The sequence below is a fragment of the Gallus gallus genome, chromosome 28 (genome assembly GCF_016699485.2).
Source record: "Gallus gallus isolate bGalGal1 chromosome 28, bGalGal1.mat.broiler.GRCg7b, whole genome shotgun sequence".
NCBI lineage: Eukaryota > Metazoa > Chordata > Aves > Galliformes > Phasianidae > Gallus > Gallus gallus.
The window spans coordinates 3,562,499-3,582,222 of NC_052559.1; the positions used below are offsets into that span (position 1 = coordinate 3,562,499).

Consider the following 19,724-nt stretch of genomic DNA (forward strand, 5'->3'; position numbering starts at 1 on the left):
TCGAGTGAACCTAAATGGATTTTCTCCATTAACACGGCCCTATCATCCCGTTATCAGCTCCTCGGCGCACAGCGCTCGGGGTCTGCGGTCGGAGCGGGCTGCACTTAGCGTGCTCTCCGCCGGCACAGCCGCAGCGAGGACACAACTGCACCCAGCCCTGGTGTGCTGCAGGCCCTGGGCACGCTGCATGCACCCGGTGTGCTCCGTGCACTTTGCATGCTGCATGCACCCAGTGTGCTCCATGCACTTTGCATGCTGCATGCACCCAGTGTGCTCCGTGCACTTTGCATGCTGCATGCACCCAGTGTGCTCCGTGCACTTTGCACGCTGCATGCACCCAGTGTGCTCCGTGCACTTTGCACGCTGCATGCACCCGGTGTGCTCTGTGCGCTTTGCATGCTGCATGCACCCACTGTGCTCCATGCACTTTGCCTGCTGTATGCACCTGGTGTACTCTGTGTGCTTTGCATGCTGCATGCACCCAGTGTGCTCCATGCACTTTGCATGCTGCATGCACCCAGTGTGCTCCATGCACTTTGCAGGCTGCATGCACCCAGTGTGCTCCATGCACTTTGCATGCTGCATGCACCCAGTGTGCTCCATGCACTTTGCATGCTGCATGCACCCAGTGTGCTCCGTGCACTTTGCATGCTGCATGCACCCAGTGTGCTCTGTGCACTTGTGCACTTTGCAGTATTTGGGAATCCAACTCGAGGCGCTGTTTTTTGGGGGAGGATGCTCAGAGTCAGGGCAGCGGGGTGTGATGAATGGGTGTCTGATGCACAGCCCACCCTTCCCGTGCCCCCCACCCCAGCAGTGCAGGTGCACCATGGAGGGCTCAGTGGGGTGAGGGAGGGGTGGAGCCCATGGCTCTCATTCCCGCACACAGCCACTACCTGCTTTGCAAGTCAGGGTTCGTCATTAGCCAGGAAATAATAATTAATTGTTGGGCAGACAAGAGGCACTGCTCGCTCCCCCCGGCCCCCATCAAAGGGAGCTGACAGAGCGCAGTGTGATGAATTGCAGCTCTGCAGCCCATCATCGCCGTGCTGGGGAGCGAAGTCCTGCGCCGTCCTGATGGGGTCACCGGGGTTTGGATCCCAGCTGGTGACCCCTGGGGACAGTGGGGTGGCACCGTGTGCACAGGGGTGGGGCCACAGAGGGGGGGGTAAGCAAGAGGGTGATGAAGCCCCAGTGTGGTTGGATGGCTCCTGTGCCAAATGCCACAGGCTGCACTGCTGCTCCCAGTGTGCCAGGAACAGCCCCAGCGAACACCGGGGCTCAGTGGCATGAATGAGGTCAGCCTGGTGTTGGTGCTGGGGGGGTTCTTTATCCGTTTGGACACCCCCAATTGGGCGCCTTTGTCCGGCGGGGGTTCCCGGCTGCCTGTGGCAGATAACCCCCAGCAGCTCCCCCATCCCTCGCCCTTATCAGCACCAGCCGTGTTAATTAGGGCGCTCAGCGTGAGCAGCCTGAGCATGTATGAGCACGCGTGGCCTCGTGCATGGGCTGGCACATGGCTGCAGCAGAGACACACAGGGCTTGCATGCAGCTGCGGGGTGTGCAGGATGGGTGTGCAGGATGGGAGTGCAGGATGGGTGTGCAGGATGGGTGTGCAGGATGGGAGTGCAGGATGGGTGTGCAGGATGGGTGTGCAGGATGGGAGTGCAGGATGGGTGTGCATGGGTGCAACGCACGCTGGGGTGGGTATGCATGGGTGTGTGCATGCTGAGGTGGGTGTGCATATGTGCACACGTGCCAGAGTGGATAAGCATGAGTGCACACATGCCGGAGTGAGTGTTCATGGGCGTATGCACCCTGCAGTGGGTGTGCACGGGCCTGTGCATGCTGGGGCGGGTGTGCACGAGCGCGCACAATGCTGGGCAGGCACGGCAGTGATCTGCAGAGCGCAGCAGCCTCCCCGCCTCCTCTTCCCCTCCTCTCCTCACCTCCTGCCGGAGCCCTGTGCCCCGCTCACCTTTGCTGTCAGCCAGCACCGTAAACACCTTCTGCTGCAGCGCCCGGCCCTGTCCTGAGCCATCTGGCCGCCGGCTTCGGCAGCGCTCTGCTCAACCTCTCCTGGCCCTTTCCCCGCTCCCACCCGGAGCCCGTTCCTCTGCACCCACCCCACCGTGCCCCGCACCCACCGGCCGTGCCCCATCCCCCTCCTGCCGTGCCCCGCACCCACCGGCCGTGCCCTCGCATCTCTCCAGGAACGGCAGCAGGAGCCGAGGAGCCACGACTGACGGCGCTAACGCAATTAGCGTTACACTTTCCAGCCGCCGTCTCTCCGACAATGAATTTCTGATCTGATTACATTTGTGCTGACCCCGGCGGCACATCCAGCTGTCTGCCGCCGGCCTGGCGGGCGCTCCCGCAGCGCTCAGGGCTATGGGTCGGCGTGCCCGGGGACCCCCGGTGCCCCCAACCCAGCAGGGAGGTGCCCACATCCCCACTGGCACCACTGCCGCTGTACAGCATCGCCCAGGCGCGACGCCGAGCGGGGGATGTGGGGCGGCGAGGAGCACCCAGGGGTGTCAGCGGGTGCCAGGGGGCGGTGGGGAGGTTTCTCCTCGTGCTTCCCCTCGGTGCCCCCCCCCAGCAGACCCCGCTCCCTGCGCCCTAACCCCTGCAGCGGGGCGGCGGTGGGGGACTGAGGGCAGTGCCAGGGGACGGGTGCCGCCCGGTTTTATTAGCAAGTTTAACCTCCAGCCTTCCTTACATGCCACAGTGCCCGTAACTAGTGCAGAGGCTGCTTTTATGTGCAAATGAGCCTTTTTTTTTTTTAATCTTTGACAGAGAATGTGCTGTGTTTACATAACAGAGGGCCCTGGTACTCTGGAGAGGGCCACTGACAGTGCTGGCAGGAGATGTTAAGAAAGATCTAACATTTCTGATCTCTGTTTAGCCAGAGGCACTGCGAGGCAGCGGGAGAGGGTGGCTGGGGGGTGCCTGGGGGAAGGCGGCTGTGCTGCTGCCCAGGGCTCCGCTCTGCTGCCCGGGGCACAGCGGGCACAGGGTCAGGGCATGGGGATGGGGGCACAGGGTTGGGGCATGGGGATGGGGGCACAGGGTCAGGGCACGGGGATGTGAGCATGGGGTCGGGGCAGGGGATGGGGGCACAGGATGAGGACATGGATGGGGGCACAGGGTTGGGGCATGGGGATGGGGGCACATGGTGAGGACACAGGGATGGGGACACAAGGTCAGGGCATGGGGATGGGGGCACAGGGTCAGGGCACAGGGATGTGAGCATGGGGTCGGGGCGGGGGATGGGGGCACAGGGTGAGGACACAGGGATGGGGGCACAGGGTCGGGGCAGGGGATGGGGGCACAGGGTGAGGACACGGATGGGGGCACAGGGAGATGGCACAGGGATGGGGGCATGGGATCGGGGCAGGGGATGGGGGCACAGGACGAGGGCACGGATGGGGGCACAGGGTTGGGGCATGGGGATGGGGGCACATGGTGAGGACACAGGGATGGGGGCACAGGGTCGGGGCATGGAGATGGGGGCACAGGGTCAGGGCACGGGGATGGGGGCACATGTTGAGGACACAGGGATGGGGGCACAGGGTCGGGGCATGGAGATGGGGGCACAGGGTCAGGGCATGGGGATGGGGGCACAGGGTGGTGGCACAGGGATGGGAGCATGGGGTGAGGACATGGGGATGTGAGCATGGGGTCGGGGCAGGGGATGGGGGTACAGGGTGAGGACACAGGGATGGGGGCACAGGGTGATGGCACAGGGTCAGGGCTGGCGGAGCAGCGGGGCTGCATGGGATGGGGCTGCAGGAGCTGGACCACGGGCACAGCACCGAGCCCTGTGCTCAGGGTGACAGCCGTGAGCTGGCTCAGGAGAGGGGAAATGCTTTCCCTGCCAGCTTGGGTGACACAATGACCAATATCCTCACGCCTGCCAGGTTAAAATGCATTAATTCAGAGTAGTCCGTTAATGGCAATATTGATTAGTCTCAGTGCTGGACTAACGAGCATCCATGTTAATGCGGGGTGAGCGGTGTGAGTTGCAGCAGCTGGTGCAGGTCCAGGAGCTGGGGGTGGGGGGGGATGTATGCAGTACACCCCAAAATTCACCATGAGCACCTGGGGGGGCTGAGCAGCATCTCCAGCACGCGGAAACAGAGCGTTTCTCTGCCAAGCCCACATATTTCCCATTGACATCTGCTCTTTTTCTTCCAGGAATAGTGAGTAACCTTGTGAGCCAGAGGAAAACCTGTCTTGTCTGTGCCTGTATCAATCAATCTGTGTGTGTCTCCCCATCTCCCCGTCCATCCGTCTCCTTACTGCACGCAGCACTTTGTCACGGTGGCAGCGGCCACCATCGGGGTCCACCCGCTCAGGTTGGGTCCATCCTCAAACCAAAAGCCCTGGCTGCTGGTTTAGTGCTCTGCTGGGGGGGGATTTTGAGGGGCGGAATGCCCACGTCCAGCTTTTCCCACTGGCTTTTCTATTTCTTGGTGTAACTTTGCCAAAGTGTCCGTGCTTTGGGCAGGGCTGGCGCAGGGCAGGGGGCAGTGGGGCGGTGGGTCCGGGGGGTCTGAAGGTCCACAGTGGTGCCAGAGTGGAATACTTCAGTGGGATTGTGGCCAGGGGACCAAAGTCCCACACTGAGGGTTTCCATCTCTTCTCCCACTTCATCTCCCAGCACCTTCCATCCAAATTCCTCTTTGGTTTCTTGGAGAAATTAATTAGCATCCACACCACCACGTTAATTGCAGAGAAGCACGAAGGCACCACGCTGCTTTCTGCACACCCGACTGGAGCCGAGCTCACACCGGCATTCCTCCGCTCCCCTAAAACACATCGGTGGGGGGGAGCAGCTTGGTTTTGGGGTGCCCCAGTCCCCCTGACCGCAGCCCCGGCCCTGTGCTGGCCGCTGCTGGGAGCGGTGCACAATAGCCCACGAGAAGTTCCCTCTCCCTGGGCACTCTGCAGCTCATCTCCCACTCGAGCCAGCGCCGTGGTTCTGCCTCCAAATTAATATGAATGGCTGAGGGCACATCTCATAAGATGAGTGCGTCGTCTTGAGAGCGGTTGAGATGTGAGAAGGGCTGAGTGCTGCGTCGCAGGGTGAGAGCAAACGATGCGCCCACACTGCTCGGAGCCGCACCGGGGACCCAGGGCATTTCTGCATCCCCTGCTGCTGCCTCTGTGCCTTGGCACGGCTGCAGGACGAGCAGCTCCCCGGGGCTCCTCGGGTGCAGATTCACTGGGCAGTCCCGTGGGCAGGGAGGGAGCTGGGGGTACCCCTCTGCCCGTCAGCACTATAGGAGAGCTCCACGCCGCGTGGGCGCAGCGGCCAGCATTTAAACAAATCTGGTTTTCTTCTCTGTGATAAAGTCTCCCCTTCGCCCGCGGGAGTGAGGATTGCTGCTCTTTTTCTAGATCTGCAAACAGGCTGAAATAATAGCTCCGGGTGTACCCATTTATCTATATGTCTATCTATTCATGCATCCCATCTCATCCCACTCTGTCACCCAGTCCTGTAATATCTCAGCATCTCCCTAAAGCAAAAGATGACAATAAAGTGTAAATGGGGAGTGTTGGCTCTGGAGCATAATGATGGCAATTTAGATGCCAGCCATAATTTTTCCGCTGTTGCCCCAGGTAACAGAGCAGTTGTCTCCTGGGGGAGCGCGGGGGAGCCCGGACGAGGTTACCTCCGCTCTCCCATGGCCAATGGCTGCGTGGCACTCCTCTGCCTGTCATCTGTGTGGGTAAAAAGGGAAGGGAGAGGTCTGGAAATGAAGATGAGTGAACCTCTGGAGCGCGGGCTCGACAGTCTGGGAGGCTCCGGATGGACACAGGGCCCTGGGGGGTGGGGACGCTGCGGGGCCATGGGGCACTGTGGGGCCGTGGGGACACTGCAGGGCCATGGGGACATCCCCGGCTCTCAGGACAGGGACTGGCTGCCCTGCTGCCCATATCACCCCCAGCCCCTCTGCAGTGATCAGGTGCAGATTTCCCTACAAAGAGCAGCACAGAGAGCTGGCGGCGATTCCTTCAGCTGGGAAAGCAACCGCTGACGGGGAGCAGCAGTTCTGTGTGCTCATGTGCATGTGTTACCCACACTGTGCTGCCCATCCCAGGCTGTGCCGGTCTCTCCTGCCTGTGCTTCTGCTCACTGTGGCCCCGTGATGTCAGTGCAGGTGAGCCTGTGCAATACCTGCAGAAAGTTACACAAAGCCTTTATCTGTGAGCAGCGTGGTTGGGGTGTGATGGCCTTGAAAGCGCCACTCAGCGCTATGGGGCAGCACCCAATGCTGCGTGGGTGGAGGTAGCAGAGTTCTCACGGTGCTTCGGGACCTTGTTTTGCACAGCACTGCACCCCACAGCAATGCATCCCGCAGCCAGGAGCCAAATCAAAGCTCCACTCTGATCTGGATGCTGGTGATGGATTCAGCATTAGTGGGGTTTCCCACCCAGCACAGCTCGCTGTGGGGCAGCACTGCCATCCGCACCGGGGCACCACCATCCCCTGCACATCCCCGCCACGCAGCTCAGCCACGGGGCTGTCAGGCAGCGTTAAGCCCCAGGTAACCTCCCGTCGGTGGGAGCCGTCACCATCATCCCAGATAACTGTAATCGAGCTGCTGAATATGTAACTGGGATCGGAGTTTGGGAGTCAAGATAAATATTGATATTAAAGCTGTCACGGCTGCCCAAGTGATGCCTGATGCTGCTCCGACGGTATCTCGTCACCCGTGGCAGCACCCATGGCCCTGTCCCGCCGCCTCTCCAAAAAGTGGGGGTGGAAAGAGGGGGGGAAACGTCATGGTGTCCCCACACCGCCCTCCTGCCCTCCTGTGTGCAGAGCTCCTCGTGCTGTGCAGGTGCTGCTTGCCGTCCCTGCCCGTGTCCCTGTCCCTCCTCCTGCTCCCTGCGCTCCCACTTGCTCCTTCTTTATTTTTTTAATTAGCTGATTCGCTCTCCGGCGCTGAAGTGCGTTTTCAGCCACCACATTCAGGAAACCTCATTAACACAGATCAAAAGGAGCTTTTAATGATTTATAAAGGTGCAGCAGTTTGGAGAAATTAAATAATTTACGTGGTGTGTGTACGGCGGGTCCCACAAGACCACATTACAGGCACACCATGAGCTGCAGCCAGAGCCGCGCTGGAGCTGTGCCGGAGCTGTGCCATGGCACCAAGAGCCATGCCATGGTGCTGGAGCTGTGCCATCGTACTGGAGCCATGCCACGGTGCTGGAGCTATGCCACGGTACCAGAGCCATGCCACGGCACCAGAGCCATGCCACGGTGCTGGGGCTGTCACAGTGCTGGAGCTGTCACGGTGCCGGAGCCACGCTGCGGTTCTGGAGCACGCTGTGGCGCTGCACATCTGCATGCGCTGAGTCGTGCTGTGGGGCTGGCTGCTGTCCTAACGCTGCACGTGGGGCTGTCACCAGGCATGGCATGGGACGGGAAGGTTGGGGTGATGAGGGCGTTGTGTTTCTCCGGTGGGAGTGATGCTGGTGGCACAGCTGCAATGGCTGCATCCTCGCCATGCTGCGCCCGTGCCGGTGCCGCAGAGCGGTGGCCATGCGCGGAAACGCCGCGTTGCAGCAGGGTGTGCAAGCTGCAGGGGAATGAGGGCAACTGTCCTGGCTGGGAGGGATCACAGCCCTGCTCCGCTGGCTCTCCGGCCATGCAATCTTACCAACGTGTGTGAATAAATGTTGAGCGCGGTCCTCGAGATGGGGCCGGTGTGCGTGGTGCTGGGGTGGCTGCGGGGTGCCGAGGGCTGAGCTGTGCCCGCCTGGTGAGTCCCCGGTGCCCCAAAAGCAGCTCCAAGAGCTGCTCCCCTTCCCCGCGTGGGCTCCGTGCGGGGCACCCCCTGCATGCCGGGCATGGGGATGAGCACACGGCACGCATCTCCGCAGCGCTCTGCGCTCAGCATCGCAGCTCCGAGGCGCAGCAATGCGGCCGGCCAAGGAGAAAAAAAGAAACAGATGGGAAAACTAGCTTAAACGTTCCCGGCGTGAAGTCCATTGCTGGCCACGGACATGCCAGGAACCAGCAGAGCGCCGGGATTAATGGAGAAAAGAGCCGGAGCGCTGCGGAAAGGATCACGCGCCCGCGCCTCCTCCTGCGGGAGTAATTCCCCCCCGGCCCCGCGGGATGGGCGCTGCCTGGCGCTGCGTTTCATCGCCTTTTGCTGTTCTCTCGCACGTTTCCCGGCGGGGGGAGCGCAGCGCGGGGTCCGCCGGTGTCCGCGTGGCCATTTGCATTTCCATCAGGTTGCTCTCAGCAGACGGCGCGGGGCGAGGCCGGGGGCTGCGGGGCGCGCCGGTTTCTTTTGCTCTGCGAGAGGCTTTATTGCTCGCGATCACGCTGTGACCATTTGAATGGAGGAGATTGCGGGAGGTGAAGGTGGAAGGGAGAATTTTCGGGGCCGGGTCCCCGCGGCCGGGGGACCCCTGGAGCCGCAGCCCCCCGTTCCAAGCACCGCTCCTCTGCTGGTGACACACCTCCTAATTTCCAGCCTCAATTTATTCATGGCCAGTTTATACCCATTTGTTTATGTGCCAACGCCGTTCTTCAGCTTAAATAGCTCTTTTCCATCCATAATATCTCCCCCCCCCCCCCCCCCCGCCCCCCACCCCCCCGCGATGTATTTCACTGAGTGCAATCATACCTCTTTTCAAGCTGTTCAGGAAAGGAAAAGCTGAATTCTTTAACCCTTGGGACACGGGCTGGTCGTGCAGGGTGTAACCACACGGCGAGCCCTGCATCGCTGCGTGGGGCTGCTGAGCTGCTCTGGGGCTCCTGGGGGGGGGGGGGGGGATGCTGCTGCCTGAAGGGAAACAGAGGCAATGGGGGCACAGGATGGGGTCTGGGTGCTGATGCCCCGAAGCTTTGGGTGCTTTTGTGGGGTTTGCAGGGCAGGGCCGTGAGGGGGTGCGTTCGCCGTCCTCTGAGGGTCACCGGGATCTGAATTTAGATGAGATTTAAAAACATGAGCTGGAGCCGGAGAGCGCGTGTCCTGCCTTGGCAAACAGGAGGCGTGCGGCCGCGGAGCCGGCAGGTGGGCACCGACAGCGGCTGCAGGAGCCGGGGGTGCTGGGGGGAAGGCTGGCACCCCGCAGTGCTGTGGGGATGTTCGTTTCCTGGGGGTTGGAGGAAAAGCATGGAAACAAAACCTGCACGGAGCGCGGGTTTGTGCAGCGTCACCCGCGTGGGGCTGCGCCGTCGGGTGGGCCCTTGGGCTGATCTCATTCATGGATGGGAAGATGTTGGGAGGGCGGCTCCCAGGTGATGCCGTGTCCGTGTCCGTGTCCGTGTCCGTGTCCCTGTCCCTGTCCCTGTCCCTGCAGCTCGGCGCTTCATTAGCACCGAGATTTCATTCCAGGCAATTTCACTCTGATGGGTTTCCGCTCTTATCATGCAAAAGGACCCAGCGCATGATGTCGGGCGAGTTCTCAATTAACAGCCCCCAGAGATGAGGATGAGAGATGCAGCTCAGGGGCACTGCGGGCGCTGGGGCTCCCATAGTCCGGGGTTGTCCCCCTTCAGCCACCCCGTGGGGATTCCTCAGGCTGGGGGGGGGCAGGGGGTTGGGGCAGCCCCATCCCTCGGCCAGCAGAGCAGGCCGGGCTGTCAGGCAGCACTAACAGTAACGAATGCCCCTAATGAAGCACCCAATTAGCCAGGATCCCAGCCTTAATGGTAGCTGACAGAGCTGAAAGCTGCGAGTAGTCAATTGTCAAGTGCAACATCCCATCGGAGGGAGACGCCGGGGCTGCTCCATTCATCTTTGTCACGGAGAAACGGCTCTCCTGCCTTAACCCTTGGGCGCTGGGCGAGATCCACGGCCCCCATAGGCCCCATGGCCCCACAGGCCCAAGGGCCCCACGACCACCACACACCCCACGGCCCCACAGTCACCCCATGGCCTCCACAGGCCACAGTCACCCCACAGGCCTCATGGCCCCATAGGCCCCACAGATCCCACAGGCCCCACGACCACCATGGACCCCAAGGCCCCACAGCCACCCCAAAGCCCTGCAGGCCCCGTGGCTCCTGTAAGCCCCATGGCTCCACAGGCCCCATGGCCTCATAGGTCCCACAGGCCCCACAACTACCACAGGCTCCATGACCCCCACAGCCACATCAAAGCCCCACAGGCCCCATGGCTCCACAGGCCCATATCACCCCACAGGCCTCTATATCCCCACAGGCCCCATGGCCCTCCAGGCCCATATCACCCTACAGGCTCCACAGGCCCCACGGCCTCATAGGCCCCACAGGCCAAACAACCACCGCAGACCCCATGGCTCCCATAGCGCCCTATCCCCCCACAGACCCCACAGCCACCCCAAGGCCCCATAGGCTCCATGTCTGAGGCCTCACAGACCCCACATCCCTCACAGCCCTGCAGGCCCTGAGGTCTCAGCCCCACATATGGCAGCAGACACTCCAACCCCACTCACAGCCGAGGCAGCCGCCACACCTCCCTTGATGCTGCTGCATTTCCCCATTTTTTCACCATTTTACACCATTTTTTGGGGCCACACCGCGTCACACTGTAACCCAGCACCACCACCACCATCGCTCCGCCCGGCCTCAGCCGTGGCGGGTTTTTATTTCATTTCATTTTAGATTTCAAACCAGACGAATTAGCGCCGTGCCTCATTTAGACAGCCCCAACCCCTCTCCTTCTAATTAGCACGGCCTGGCAGCCCTGCTGCGGGGACGGCGTTCCAGGCGGCGGGTTTTTAAACCGCTGTTGACATTTTGCGGGCTGAACGACTTAAACGATAACAAATTAGCAGACGGCGCCGTGCCTGCTGCCCAAAGCCCCGCATCCCTCAGTGAGGTGGGGGTGGTGTTGTTAGGGGGGGGGGTGTGCGTAAAGGTTTGCTGGAAGGAAAAGCCGGGGTGGGCCCAAGACAAAGGCACCGGCAGCTGAGGGACCCGTGGTGGCTGTTGTGTCCTTGGTACGTGGAGATGGGGACCCCTGGCAGATAGGGATGGGGACCCATAGCACATGGAGATGGGGACCCCTGGCAGATAGGGATGGGGACCCTTGGCAGACAGAGGGGGGGGACTCCTGACAAATAGGGATGGGGACCCCCGGCACATGGAGATGGGGACCCCTGGCAGATAGGGGTGGGGACCCCTGGCACATGGAGATGGGGACCCTTGGCACACAGAGGTGGGGACTCTTGGCACATGGAGGTGGGGACCCTTGGTATGTGGAGGTGGGGACCCCTGGCACATGGAGGTGGGGACCCTTGGTACGTGGAGATGGGGACATGTCTTGCTTGTCCCAGCCCCATCCCTGCAGGCTGTGGGGGATGAGCCCCATCTGGGAGCGCTGCATGGCACTGTGTGCCACCCAGGGCTGTATGGATGGGGATGCGGTGTGGCATTGCCAAGGCTGGGATGCCCCGCTGTCTGTGCTGCCTGTCCCCATGTGCCAGCACCGTGTCCCTGCAGCCCACCGTGACCCCCACCCTGACCCTGCGTCCTTACACTTCTCCCTAAAACCTCCTTCCCTTTACACTTTGTGCCTTCCGACCCTTGCATTGGGTCACGTCTATGGGGCACAGTGGGGATTGGGGACACAGAGACACTGCTGCTGCCCCCCACCCTCCCACACACCCACAGTGTGTTTGTCCCCAACCAGAAGTCCACTGTGGGGATGGGATGGGGGGGTCCAGGACTCACCTCCAGCTGAGACCCCCATGCTGGGACTGTGCTCCCCACCGCTCCCCGGCCCCGTCTGCTCCATTCATCACAGCTAATCAGCTTTAATTCACCACTTTGTCAGTCCAGCAAAAGCCCTTGGAGTCGGTCGATCTTTTTCTTCCTCCCTCCCCAAAAATATAATTATTGTTATTATTCCCCTGATGAGCGCGAGCCCTTCTGTTACAATCGCCTTTTTGCTCGGACTTAAATAACAATCATTAAAATAAATAATTTTTTTAAATAAAAGGAAGGGAGAGGAGCTTTGCACGTTCCTTTTTCTCCCTTTTTTTTTTTTTATTGTTTTGTATGTGTTTGAAATTGTTTCCCAGTAAATCGCGGCCCTTTGTATTAATTTTACATTTTAAAATGTTACCTTGCCAGGGGCAGGGTTGGCACAGCCGACTTGGAAAAGGAGAGGGAAGGAGAGAGAGAAAAGCCCTTCTCCTTAATTAGTGCGTTTCCCTGTGTGATCAGAGTGCTTATGAAGTGGGTAACGAGCGGGAGGGCGGAAGGACCGGACCCCCCCCCCCCCATGCACACCTCATCCCTGCATTCCTTTTGGGGTGCCAGCTTGGTCACCCTCCGCCATCACCACTTCCTGGGCTGTCATTGTCCTCACTGGGGACACACAGGGCATCCCTGTGATGAGTTGCAGCCAGCCTCAGCCTAGGTGCTCAGGGAGGGGCACCAAGGGTGGCTTTGGGTGGGAGGGGGTGGCTGTAGGTGGGCGCTCGGGGTGCAGCCCCCCAGCAGTATGGGGCGTATGTGGGAAACGCACTGCGGTGCCCAGGAGCAGTGCTGCAGGAGCCTCCAATTAATGAGCAATGAGGGGGGAAAAAAAGAGCAGAGATGCTGCGTGGTGTCCTGGGGGTCACAGGGCTGCGCTGGGGGGCTGCAGCTGGGGGTCCCTGGGGTGCCAGGGGCAGGGGGCAGGTGCTGCAGGGTGGGAGCTGCCACGCGCAGCCCTCTCCCGTCTCCGCTAATCCCTTAATCTCTCAGATAATCAGTGCCAAAAAACGCAAATTACAATAGGATTGTGGCACGCATCGGCATTAATACCAAAAGGGTCGATGCTATCGTGGTGAATAATGATTTTGTGCTACTTAGTAGAGAGCGTCGCGGGCTTATTAATCTTATAACAACGAGGTGCCGGGTTTAATCTTCTGGGGTTGGGGTGGGGGGAGTTGGGAGGGGGGGGGGGGAACAGCCTAATGGTGGGGGGCTGCAGCTGGGGGGTGGGGGCTGGGGGGTGGGGTTAGGGTGAGGTTAGGGTTGGAGTTGGTGTTAGGGTAGGGTTGGGTTAGGGTTGGGTTAGGGTTGGGGTTGGGATCGAGGTGGAGCTCAGGGTTGGGGGTACGGTTACGGTGAGGGTCGGAGTGGGGGTCGGGGTTGGGGGTGGGGGTTGGGGGTGGGGTTGGGGGTTGGGGGTGGGGGTTGGGGGTGGGGGTTGGGGGTGCTGCTGCTGACGCTGCCATCCTGCAGGTTCCACCGCGGGGATTACACCGTGGAGGTGAGCATCAATGACTACCTGGACATCTACTGCCCTCACTACGAGGAGCCGCTGCCCGCCGAGCGCATGGAGCGCTACGTCCTCTACATGGTCAACTACGAGGGCCACGCGTCCTGCGACCACCGGCAGAAGGGCTTCAAACGTTGGGAGTGCAACCGGCCCGACTCCCCCAGCGGACCCCTCAAGTTCTCAGAGAAGTTCCAGCTCTTCACCCCCTTCTCTTTGGGCTTCGAGTTCCGTCCCGGCCACGAGTATTACTACATCTGTGAGTGTGGATGGCAGCTGTAGCGCTGCAAACACCGCACGGCCCCAAAGCAGCACCCGCAGAGCATCCCCTGCTTAAAGCATCCCCGGTTTAAAGCATCCCCTGCTTAAAGCATCCCCTGCTTTAACATCCTCCCCCAGAGCTGCTGGAGGAGAACCACGGGGAGCAATCAGGAGAGGGTAACAGAATGGGACTACATGAGCGCCGGTGACCCCGGTGCCCAGCGTGGCACAGGAGGCAGCGCCGCTCTGCTCGCCGTGCTTATCTCCGGGATTATTTCTCCCCCTTTTTCCTAAAGCATCTGTTTGCAGCCCACTTAATTTGGTCCTTTTATCTATATTAAATTACCATTTCCCCCCCCCCCTTGCTCTCTCCTCCTGCAAAATGTCACTCGTGAAATAACCGTGTCCGCAACTCACCCCCATCCCATCCTTCCCCCCCCCCAGGCCTTGATTTATTTTATATCTCTCTATATATTTATTTAAATTTATTTATTTATTTTTATTATTCCTAACGTCGTTAGGGAGAGATTACACAGAAGTAAATGGTGGAGCTGATCATTGCTAAACCGGTTAGGATTCATGTCATGCGGAACATTAGAAATTACGCCTCTTTGAGGCGCCGTATTTAGCAGACATGAAAGAAAAAGAAATTACCTCCTCCTCGAGCTCACAGATTGGAATGCCATTAACCTCCCGGGCACGGGGACGGCGGCCGAGCTGCTGTGTTGGGTCAAGGGCACGTGGGGACCCTTTGGGACAGCACGGAGCCGTGACCTTCCCCGAGCGCTGCAGTCACGGCACGAGGGAAGGAAGGAAGGGGGGATAAGGGGTGGAGTGCTGTGTGCTGGGACCCCACTGCATGGAGCTGTGGGGATGTGGCCACGGCAGCACTGCGACCCCAGAGATGGGGGTGGTGGTGGCACGGAGGGGGGGTGGGGACACACAGGGGGGTGTACCCCCCCCCTCATCACCAGCTCTTGTGTGAGCCAGGTCCCAATCCCCTCTCCTTCCAGCCCACGTTAAACTTTATGGTGAATAATAACGCGCCCTTCTCTCCTTTAATTCAAGAACAAATAAGTAAATAAATAAATAAGAGAGGGGGAGGAAAAGAGAGAAGGGAATGCAATTCCTTTAAAAACGCATCTGTAAAAATCACGTTTTCTCATATTGAGAGGGGACTTTCGCCGAGGTAATTATTGCAATTACTCCCTTTGTCTCTCCCAGTGAGCTCTGCTTCGCTCTGCCTTTCCCTCCTCCTGCCATGCGGACCCATTGCGCTCTGCCCCACAGCACTGCAGGCAGAGCCACGGCGGTCACCTCCCGCCCCCACAGAGCCCCCCAGACCCCCCCTCTGTGTCCGGCTCTGTGCCCCCTATGGGGCTGCTGCAGCTGAGCGTCGTGGCCATGGCATGTGTGGGTCTCTGCTCTGAGCCCCCCCTCCGGCAGTGCAACGTGGGGGGGTTCCGAGCTGCTGCTCTGCTCTCACACGGCCACTTCTCTCTGCTTTGTGCTCCTCTGCAGCTGCGTCTCCCCCGAACGTGGTGGACAGACCCTGCCTCAAGCTGAAGGTTTACGTTCGGCCGACGAGTAAGTGATGCACGGGGACACGGGGGGGGCACAGCTGTGCACCCACAGTGGGGGACGTGGCGTACATTCAGTCAGGGGGAGGGACGCAGTGGGGCAGGAGCCACTTGGAGTGCCACATCCCATCCCCATGGCACAGCAGTCCTCAGGGCTGAGGAGGGGGGGGGGCGGCACGTGGCCGAGGTCGCTGCCCGCTGGGTTCCAGATAGAGGGAAAGAAATGATAATCTCTGCACAGTGGCTACTTTTCGGAATCAAATAACTCAGCCATTTAAAAAAACAAATTAATAATTTTCTTCTCCTGTTAACGTGTAATTAGCAAATGGCAGCAGCTCTCCCTGGGGAAGGGCTGAGTGCCTGCGAAATGTCACCATTTAAAAGGATGTCTTTCTTTTTTTTTCCCCTATTTGCATGGCTTTAAAATAAAACCCAATATAATGAAACCATCTGTAAAAAATCATTCTGTTTTGTTCAGGACTCGGGCATGGCGGGGGGAACCCATCTCTCCCCACATCGGTTCTTTTTATGCTATTTTTAATAATGTCAGGATTACATTCCACCGGCGGAGATGGAGGGCTGCCTTTGTGCAGACTTTTCTCCCCACTCCTGGGGGTCCCGAGGGCTCCCCATGGTCTGCTTGGTGCCGGGGGCTGCTCCCTGCGCTCCGGGACACACAGCCCTGGTGGGGACCCTGCAGGAGCGGGTTGGGGTTTGAGGGGCAGCGCTGCTTTTCCTGGCCTTGGCTCTGTCCGGATCCTTAATCCAGTGATCAGCGTGAGCAGGCAGAGCCCGGGGAGGGCGTTAAGAGCTTGAGTCATCATTTGACTCGTAGTGCCAAAGGCGCCGCGCTGGCACCCGGCTGTCACCGCGCTGCTGGGCCGGATCCAGGCCTGGCTGCTGTCCGAGCTGCTCACGCTTTGGATCCCATCCACCTCTGCCCGCACGTTTGGCACACAGGGATGGGACCCCCACCACGTCCCTTTGGTGCCCAGCCCTGCACAGGGATGTTCTCTGCGAGCCACAGAGCCCCGGGCGCTGCTCCATCAGTGGGCAGAGCTGCACGCTGCGCCCATCCAGACCCCAACCCATTACTGTGCCACGTAGCCACGGTGCCAGGCATGCTGCGCCAGCTCACACCTCCCTTCTCTTTCCCTTTTGCAGACGATTCCCTCTATGAGTCCCCAGAGCCCATCTTCACCAGCAACAACTCGTGCTGCAGCCTTGCAGTGCCGCGTGCCGTGCTGGTGGCCGCGCCGGTCTTCTGGACTCTGCTGGGCTCTTAGTGCCGCGGGACGGACGGACGGGACGGGACGGGACGGCCTCAGCACCACCACGGGACAGAGCTGGGGCTGCACCACTGCCAGGAGCCCCACTGCGCCCTGCCTGACCGCATCCTGCCCCGCACCGCAGCGGGGAATGGGGATCCCGCCGTGCGCACGGAGAGCGCTCATCCCCGCGGCAGCGCCCCTCCGTTGGGATGCTGCTTTTTACATTTCTAGACCAAATATAGAGTCCTGTTGGGTGTTTTTTTTTTTCTTTCTTTCTTTCTTTTCCTTTTCTTTTTTTTTTTTTTTTCCTTTTTAAAGATTTTTATTTCTCTTGGCTGGTTCTGCCAGGGCTGCCCCGTGTCAGACTGACCCACACGGGCTCCCCTTGGCACGCTGCCCTCGCCCGGCGCGGCGAGATGGACGGACGGATGGATGCAGCACGGTGCCACCCACACGTGGGGACAGAGCCCCGGATGGACACGAGGACAGCGAGGCAGCCCCGTCCCCATTGCTCACCATCTCCGTGGGGCAGCGATGCGGCAGCATTTGGGGGTCCTGCGTGGCACCGGGAGCCCCTCCGGGCGCTCGGCTGGATCCGGGGCTGGAGCGGGGCAGCGGGCACTGCCTGTGCCTCGCTGGGGCTGCATCTCCTGCACCAGGACAGAGCAGCCTTCGGGTCTACGCTCTCCACCTCCTCACTGCTTCCCAGCACAGCTCTGCCATCGGCGTCATCCGGGGGGTGCAGATGGGGCCGCCACACAGCCGTGCCCACGGTGCCCCCCACGGCTTTGGCTTCTTCTCCTCTTCCTTCTCTGCACCCGTATGGAAATCCCGATCTGCCATCGGCCCCGAAGCACGGGGCTGGGAGATGAACCAGAGAGGGGCCCGGCCCCTCCTCGCCTTAAATCCGGGACTGTGCCCCCCACCCCCGGGGGGGCTCACGCTGGGGACGGCGGCCCCGAGCCCATCCCATGGACACGTTCCCCACTCGGCCCCCCCCCCGTCCCTTGTGTTGGAGTCGGGCCCCCCCCATGTACATACAGCCGCCAGGCGCTATACTGTGAGCGTATTTTTTCTTATGTATTGTCGAGAATGAATTTTATGGAAGGGTTTATTTTATTTTTATTTGATTATTTTTATTTTCTAGACTTAGGACTTGCTGAAAGCTCTGCAATAAGCTCATCTCGAACCATCCCCCCCCCCAAAAAAAAAGGCAAAAAAAAAAAAAAAACCCTAAAAAATATATATAATAATAATACAAAAACGACACTAAAAAACCACATTCCTCCCCCTGTGGCCCCCCCCCCCGTCCCCATATCCCTGTGTGTCCTGACCGGGTCGTGGTTCTGGAAGGCAAGTGGGTGCATCGTGGCTCTCCTGGCACCGGTACCCCTGGGGACCCCCCCCCGGAGCAGCCCCCCCTGGCCTTCGGTCTGTGTTTTATATATATATAGATTATATATATAAATATCTATATTGTGTACAGCGACTGTGAGAGAGTTGGGGAGCAGCGCTGAGGCAGCAGCACTCGCAGGGAGCTCTGAGCAGAGGGGGAGGGGGGGTATGGGGGGGGTGGAAGGGAGGGGGGGGGGGATTGCTTGGGTCAGTTTTTGCATTGGGAGCAGCCCGTGGTGGGCGCTGGTTTCTTTGCGTGTTGGTCTCCTATAGCTTCGTCCTTCGCCACGCCGCTTCTCGTCCTCGACGTCGTGCTGATGGTATCCGGGTCACCTCCTTCCTCATTTGGATTCTGTATTTTTTTATAATAAAATAAAAATAAATGTCATGTGAGGCCCCCCCCCCTCCCCCCCCCCCCCCTGGCTTTGGACACCTGCCTTTCCCTGCCGCCGTGCTGCAGGCTGAGCCTGGACGCTGCTCCGACCCAGCGGCGCTGGGGTGCAGTGGGGTGAATTGGGATGCAATGGGGTGCATTGGGATGCAATGGGGTGCATTGGGATGCGTTGGGATGCAGTGGGGTGGCCACGCTCGGCTCCCTCCCCTCTCCCCAGCCCCACTGGTGCACAGGGGCCGTGACGCCAGACCGCCGAGCTGGGTGGCGTGTTAATTACGGGAAGGATTTAATTACCACCTTAATGAATAATAATGGGTATTAAATTAATTAATATGCGATTGTTGATAGTATTTAATTATCAGAGGTGGTGCAGCCCAGCGGGTGGGTGCTGCGGGGTGGGACACAGCGTCTCCCCAGGCGCTCCTCTGCCTCAGTTTCCCCATGGGCCGTTTTGGGGTTGAGGATCCCCCCCCTCTCCATGCTGGTGCCACGGTGTGCCCCCCCAGGGCTTCCCCACCCCTCAGAGCCGCTGCCCCATAACGCAGCAGCCCTGGCACCGGACACCCACCCATGCATGCTATGTTTCTCCCAACCCCACACAACTTCCCTCGCGCAACCCGCGTTCGTTCCCAGCGTTTAACGCATATTTCGGCATAATGAGCAGAATAGGAACAATCGGCCGTTAACGAATGCAAGCTCGTACAGCTGATCCGAGGCTCTGAAGTTTGCCACGAGAGGGTGAAAGACTCATTTTGCTCTTTAATGGGACCATCTGCGTGCCAGCACCGACGGAATGGGACCGCGGCGCGCCGGGAGAGCGCCCGGGGGGGGACCGGGAAGGAGCGACGGCGTGAGGCTTTTTCAGCCTGGACTCATGATTATTTTAACACATGGGGTTGGAAAGACGGAGTTAAAAATAGCGAGCTGGCAGGCGCGAGGCTGAGACGGATCGGCGTTAGTAATTAATTAATGGAGTCATGGATTTTTAAGGCCCTGAAAAAGGGTTCGTTTGGCTCAGCCCGGCTGCGCGCTCTGCCATGGGCTCCGTGGGCTTTGGGGGGTGTTGGTGGGGACGGCCCTGTGCGCAGCGGAGCGCTGCGGGGTCACGCGTCATGTATGGCCGGCCGTGTCTGAAATGGGTTTTCACAGACCCGGAGCTCCCGGAGCACCAATCTCAGGTTGTAATTGAAGCTGCAGCTGGGGGTGCAGCTCCATGAGAGGCGCTGGGCTTGATTGGGGTTTCCAAAATCAACCCCCGAAGTCCCCCCCCCCCCCGCCCTGAGGTTTGCGGCCCCGTTGCGCTCCGTGGTTGGGGTTCCCGGGATGGTGGATGTGGGGTTACCCCACGGTGAGCAGTGATGGGCTCTGGGATACGGCTGCACCGATCCATCGGGACCACAGCACGGGGCTGAGGTGCAACAAGGGCGCAGCACAGAGCTCCCCAGGCCTGCTCCCCATCCCCACTGCTCCTTGGGCTCCTTTGGTTCCCAGAGGCTGCGCTGTGCTGCTCCCCACATCCCCCAAAGCGCTGCGCCTTCGCAGTGCTTTGTGCTGGATGTGATCAGTGGGTGCTGCACAGCTCAGGCTCTGTAAT

General features: G+C 60.0%; 1 protein-coding gene across 1 annotated transcript in view; it reads left to right on the forward strand.

Moving 5' to 3' along the window:
- The window catches only part of EFNA2 (ephrin A2), a 31,545-nt gene extending 15,163 nt beyond the window's left edge, over window positions 1–16,382 (forward strand). Inside the window, 3 exon segments of the mRNA NM_204983.1 lie at window positions 13,196–13,488; window positions 15,012–15,077; window positions 16,235–16,382. Of these exon segments, the coding sequence (NP_990314.1) occupies window positions 13,196–13,488; window positions 15,012–15,077; window positions 16,235–16,356 (481 nt within the window). The 3' untranslated portion in view covers window positions 16,357–16,382.
- Window positions 16,383–19,724: the final 3,342 nt, after the last annotated feature.